The following is a 6524-nucleotide window of genomic DNA, read 5'->3' as shown; positions in this document are numbered from 1 at the left end:
AGGTGCAAAGCTCCCCGGATCATTGGTGAGCCTGTCAGGGGCCGGGGAGGGCCAGAGCCCTGCACCAGCACCCCCTCTCACCCTCCTCCCAGGAGACCCAGGAGGGACAGCTGCAGAGCCCCCCCGGCCCCCTGCACGCACACATCCGGCCCTGAGTCCAGTCCCAGTCCACTGGAGGAACTCAGCTTCGACCAGACACCAGGGCTCTGTCTCCCTCAGGCTACCTGGGCAGAGAGCAGACAGCGGCCCGGAGTCCCCAGAGCCCCATGGAGCCCTGGCCCTGCCTCCCACTGTCTGCTGGCCGGTGCCTCGGCTGCTTCTTGCCTCAGTTTCCCCATCAGTAAATTGGAAAGTATCATTGTGCCCGTCCAGGGCTTATCGGGAGGACTCCACAGCCTTGAAGGGTTTGAAAAAAAAAAAAAAAAAAAGGCAGAGCCTGGCATCTGGCATCTGATAAGCATTGAATAAATAGTCATCACTGTATTTATTCGTTTTAGTTTTGGTTTTTGAATAGGTCGCATATGTTGTGGGGAAAAGTTCCCCCACAGAGCAATGAAAGTTCTCCCAAAGCTGTGTGTTGACATTGATTATAGACCCAACGACAGCAGGAATATAGGACTTATTTGGACAAATTGGGGCACACAGAGTAAGGGTGCCTGTCAGCGGGGTTTCAGAAATTACTGCTAATGCTGTTAGAGGCGGTTGTGATAGGGCTGCAGCGGGCCCGGAAAGCATCCTTACTTTCATAGACATGTCCACCCCAGTGTGGCAATAATTTCTTATGACGCCTGCAGTGTATTTCGTGACTTTTAGCTTTTTAGGAGGAAAAATGTCCAGCATAACCCAAACTAAAGAGTGAAAGAAGTCCCTTTATTCTCACTGGAAAACGCATGCATGCAAGCCCCTTTCCTGTCTCTCGGCATTTCGCCCCCCGCTCCCTCCCTCCATGCATTCTTGGATTTTCTCTCGCTGGGATATTTGAAAGCAAACACTAACGGCACCACTGCACCCAGAAAGATAGCCTTAGGCTGTAATTTACTTTAAAATACTTCATTCCCCCCCAAAGAAAACAGAGATAAAATGAGTACTGAAAAAAAGTTAACATGTAAGGTCTGGTCACTGTGGCATTCTTTTGACTTCTCTACATGTTTGCAACTTTTCACAATCAAACTCCCCAAAAATCAAAAAGGGGAGAGTGCTCTCTCTGCCTCCATCGGCCCCCCAGCCCCCACCTGGCCAGGGTTCCCAGGGGCAACGTTGTAGCCAGTTTCTCAGGGATCCTTCCAGAGTCTGGATAACGTCGTTGCTGTGTCTTTATTAATAGCAGGGCTGTAGTAGTAGTGAAACCGAGTTGGGCAGGCCACAGGGCTGTGAGTCACTCAGACCTGGCCCAGGTCCCATGAGACACCTCCTCCCCCTCTGACCTTGTGTAAGGTGATCCCAGCTCAGAACCTCAGTTTCCTGCTCTGAAAACTGGGGCTAAATATCCATCCTTTTTTGGATGGCTGGGAGGATGCCGGGTAAAGCCCCACCCCACCAGCTGCACGGAGCCAGGCTCAGAGCAGATGCTGAGTCCAGGAAAGAAGTCCTTTTGCTCAGTGCATCCCTTGGCTATTAGAGCCCCAGGGTCTGAGGGAGAAAAGGCTGGAGGCCTGGATTCTTGGGTCTGAGGGAGGAGGGGCCGGGGGTCTGGACTCCTGGGTCTGAGGGAGGAGAGGCCGGGGGCCTGGACTCCTGGGTCTGAGGGAGGAGGGGCCGGGGGCCTGGACTCCTGGGTCTGAGGGAGGAGGGGCTGGGGGTCTGGACTCCTGATCTGAGGGGGGGGGCTAGGGGTGGAGACTCAGTATTAAAAAACAAGGCTTTGGGAATGGTCTCCCTGCTTCCTGGAGGCCAGACTCCCATCCTGTGGAGGAAGGCAGAAAGCATGGAGCTCTGGATATCCCATCCCAAGTAAGGTATGTGAAGGGGCCTGTATCCCCTTTCCACACTGCCCTCAGGCCTGGCCCTTGGGGGTTCACAATACGTTTTGTCCCCTCTGTCCTGGGACTGGAGCCCAGAGTCCAAGCTGGTCTAAGTTTGGAAGGGGGAGGGAGGGGGGCAGCGGGTCAGAGGGGGTGAGGGAGGGGTGTGGGGGGGACAGGATGTCTCTGAGCTGTCACACACACCCCTGTCCGGGGCCCAGAGAAAGGGAGGGACAAAGGCTCTGAGAGGGAGTCAGGAACAAAGGCAGGAGGAGGGAGACAGAGACGCTCGGAAGAGCAGGCCAGAGTGAGGCCGAGCGGGGTAACAGAGAAGTAGAGACAGAGAAGAACGGGGGCCACGGAGTGTGGGATATCCTGAATGACAGACAGTGGGGACAACAGTGGGGACGAGAGTCGGGACAGGGAGGGAGGAGAGAGACTGAAAAAGATCATCACACAGAAGCAACAATACTGCGAGGTCAGAGAAGGCAAGGAGGTTCAAGAGGGAGCAGAAAGGTCGATAGAATAATACAGACGGACACACGGAGACCAGGGCCGGCAAGGGGGCAGAAGTCGGGCAGAGGACGTCAGAGAAATCCTGACTCAGACAGGCAGAGGGAGGCCGAGGCAGGCTCTTTGAGACGGGCTCTAGATCTCAGCTCTGCTGGGCTTGTGGGGCCAGTGGGGCTTGGTGGGCCCAGACAGGAGGTGCTCGCTCAAGGGCCGGCTGACGCCAGGGGACCCTGACATGGAGCTAAGGGACTCCGAGAACCATGAGGATGGGGACCCAGAGGTGAGAGACGGGAGACGAGGAAAGGCCGACAGAGTCAGAGATAGACACGAGGAGGGACAGTGAGCAAACACACAGGAAGCAATGCAGGAGACAGGGAAACAGAGAAACATCAGAGACCCAGAATAATGCAAACCCAAGGACACACAGCAAGACTGAGGCCACTGCAGAAATGGGCTCAGAAAGAAAGAACAAAGCACAGGATGAGGAGGGTGGAGAGAGAGAAGGGTGGGGTGGGGGTTGTGTAGGCTGAGGATGCAGCCCCAACTCCGGGCGGGGGGCTCCTGGTGGTTCCCACTGATGGAGGTGGGCGGGGTCTCAGAGACAATCACCCTTAACCCCTCTAGGACACAAAAACAGGTGGCCCTAAGGCCAGTGAGTCATTATGACTCATCCTCCACCGTGGGGACAATGACCCTATAACCCTGGCACCCCACATCAGCCCTGGGCTGGGCCTCCAATTTCCCCCATTGCTCTCAGTGGGCCCCAGACTCACCCCCTCCCCACTTCTGCTCGTCTCCTACAGGAGGACACAGCCACGGCCCTCCAACGGCTCGTGGAGCTGACGGCCACCAGGGTAACCCCACTGAGAAATCTGCGTGTCCAGTATCGTCTCATCCGAGAGCTCGGCTCTGGCTCCTATGGCCGCGTACTCCTTGCCCGGCCTCGCCAGGGAGGTGAGTTTGGCCACCAAATGCCAAATTTTGGAACTTCCCCATAATAGGGTTCTCAGAAGCCACTGACAAGGAGCGTCCTCAGGAGATGATGAGAGCCCTTCTTGACGGGGGCTCTCAGAAAGTTAAGAGCTCTTTGACCTTCCAATAAACAGAGCTCATCCAAAGAAGGTAAGAGACTTGCCTGAGGCCACACAGCAAGGCAGGAGTGCAGCATGGATAGGAACTCAGGTCACCACATCCTCTACTTTGAGACAAAACTGAGGCTCAGAGTGTAAGACAGTTGTGCAAGGTCACCTTCAACCCCTACTTCACACAAGGACAAACTGGAAGCACAGAGAGGTCAGAAACCGCCACTCTTGTTTTTGCACATGGAACATCTGAGGCTCAGAGAGGTTAAGCAGTTTGCCTAAGGCCCCACAGCAAGGTCAGAGCTCCCTGAGTTCCTTCCTGCACCCATCTCCCTGGCAGGTCCTGCCGTGGCTCTGAAGCTCCTGCGTCGGGACTTGGTCCTGAGAACCACCTTTCTGAGAGAGTTCTGTGTGGGCCGCTGTGTCTCATCACATCCGGGCTTACTCCAGACCCTGGCAGGACCCCTGCAGACCCCCCGACACTTCGCCTTTGCCCAGGAGTATGCACCATATGGGGACCTCAGCGGGATGCTGCAGGAACGGGTGAGGCAGGTGGGGGACAAAGGTCGGGACTGCTTATCCCATGAACACCTTTAACCCACTCCTATCTCCAATCCTGACACCCACATCAGTCTTCAACCTACCTCCGTCCTAAGCCCCCAGGCAACTTCCTCATTTCTAATTGTCGGTGCAATCCCATGCCTAACCCTAACCTTAGTCCAACCACTCCAACACAAGTTTGCATGGAGCGGAGGGGGGGGGGGTGGTTGGAGCTGGGGGTGGGGATGAAGTTAGGGGTGGGATTTTAATTGGCACTGGGGTTGGGAGTATGGGCATGGGTGGAGTTGGGTGGGTTGAGTTTATGTTTGATTATAGAATGGTAATGGGTGTGAAAAGTATGGGTGGGATTATAGAGTGAGACAGGGATGGTTGAGGACATGTATACAGATTGAGTTGGAGATGGGCTGTAATGAGGTTCCCTCTGGTGAGGAGACCAGGTCTGAACTGAATCCTGAGATTCTGGGGGCACCCTAATCATGAGTTAGGGTGGAGCTTAAAGAATAGATTTTGGATTTGAGATAGGGTTGGAGATAAACAGATGGAAAGAAAGAAGGGAGGGAGACAGATGAATGGATAGAAGGATAGATGGATGGATGGAAAGATGGGTGCATGGATGGATTGAATGGTTAGTGGGTGGATGGGTGAATGGACAGATGGATCGGTGGGTGGATGGAAAGATAGGTGGATGGGTGGATGGATGGATGGATGGTAAATAAATGGAAGGAAGCAAGGAAGAATGAATGGATGGATTTTAAATATTTGAATAAATTACCGGATTGCTGATTGGCTGGTGGAATGGATGTTAAACAGAAACCCTGCTATGCAGATTATTAAATAGATGAGAGGTCTGATGGATGGATTGGTAGCTTGATAGATTTATCAATTGGCTGATGAAATAAACTGACTTTAGAATGGGATCTGAGTTAGAGACAGGATCTAAATTCATAGAAACTAAGATTAGAATTAAGTATGAGATTTGGTTCCCCTTGGAGATCTGGGTGGCCAGGCTAGAGGAGATAAGAAATGTAAGGAGTGGGTCTGAGTACTGGGGTTAGGAGAAAGCTTGGTTGGAAGCCCAAAGAGCTGGTTCAGTCTGGGCCTCCAGTGACAACATACCTGCGGGCTGGGGTGCAGAGGCGGCTGCACATTGTGGCTGAGGATAATCTGGAGAAGCTGTTGGGGGTTGTGGTGGACACGCTAGAGGTGGCCACTGGTCTGAGTTTCTGAATTCTTGAACCCCAAGAAACAAAATAAAGAAGGGGCCAAGGTACCCTGACCTTCATCTCTCCTTGACCCCAGGGCCTCCCAGAGCTGCTGGTGAAGAGAGTGGTGGCCCAGCTGGCCGGAGCCCTGGACTTCCTCCATGGCCGGGGGCTGGTTCATGCCGATGTCAAGCCAGACAACGTGCTGGTCTTTGACCCTGTCTGCAGCCGTGTGGCCCTAGGTGACCTGGGTCTGACCCGGCCCGAGGGCAGTCCAACCCCTGCCCCACCAGGACCACTGCCCTCCGCCCCGCCTGAGCTCTGCCTCTTGCTGCCACCGGACAGCCTGCCCCTGCGCCCAGCCCTGGACTCCTGGGGCCTGGGGGTGCTTCTCTTCTGCGCCGCCACTGCCTGTTTCCCTTGGGATGTGGCACTGGCCCCTGACCCTGAGTTTGAGGCCTTTGCTGGCTGGATGACCACCAGGCCCCAACCACCGCGACCACCCCCTCCGTGGGACCAGTTTGCACCCCCAGCTCTGGCATTGCTCCAGGGGCTTCTAGACCTGAATCCTGAGACTAGGAGCCCCCCTCTGGCTGTCCTGGAATTCTTGGGGGATGACTGGGGGTTAGAGAGGAACAGAGAAGGGCCTGGGGACTTGGGGGGCATGTCTGGTGAAGATGGGGAGGAGGAGGAAGAGGGGGGTGCAAGCCTGGAGGAGGGGACAGAGGAGGAAGAGGAAAAGGGGGAGGAGGAGGAGGAGGAGGAGGAGGAAGGCAAAGGTGCCGGGAGGATGGGGACAGATGGGGGAGCTCCCTGACCAGGTGACTGAGACAGGTGGCCACAGCCTGGGCCAGAGTCCCCTCCCCCAGCCTCCCTCCCCCAACCCTGGCCACCTGGATGGAGACAGCTGCTCCCGGAGGACAGAGATGGAACACATTGCATCTCTCCCTGCTGAGGGCTGGGCTGGGGTGCAGCTGAGGACCTGGGAGTCCGACCCAGCCCCTCCTCCCTCAGACCCAGGGGACCAGACCCCCAACCCCTCCTCCCTCAGACCCCGGAGTCCAGGCCCCCAGCCCTCCTCCCTCAGACCCAGGGGACCAGACCCCCAGCCCATCCTCCCTCAGACCCAGGGGTCCTGACCCCCGGCCCTTCCTCCCTCAGACCCAGGGGTCCAGACCCCCGGCTCCTCCTCCCTCAGACCCAGG

General features: G+C 55.9%; 1 protein-coding gene across 1 annotated transcript; it reads left to right on the top strand.

Annotated features, from left to right (window-relative positions):
• Positions 1-2709: 2709 nt before the first annotated feature.
• On the top strand, positions 2710-6031 carry SBK3 (SH3 domain binding kinase family member 3; the record flags this gene model as incomplete). Its single annotated transcript, XM_039244028.1, has 4 exons — positions 2710-2754; positions 3278-3428; positions 3897-4099; positions 5417-6031. Coding segments are annotated over exons 1-4 (1014 nt in total), but the record flags the coding sequence as incomplete, so codon positions are not given.
• Positions 6032-6524: the final 493 nt, after the last annotated feature.

The sequence above is a fragment of the Hyaena hyaena genome, unplaced genomic scaffold (genome assembly GCF_003009895.1).
Source record: "Hyaena hyaena isolate Hyena2069 unplaced genomic scaffold, ASM300989v1 scaffold_235, whole genome shotgun sequence".
Classification (NCBI taxonomy): domain Eukaryota; kingdom Metazoa; phylum Chordata; class Mammalia; order Carnivora; family Hyaenidae; genus Hyaena; species Hyaena hyaena.
The sequence above is the reverse complement of the archived record's forward strand: the minus strand, read 5'-3'. Positions and strand labels throughout refer to the sequence as shown.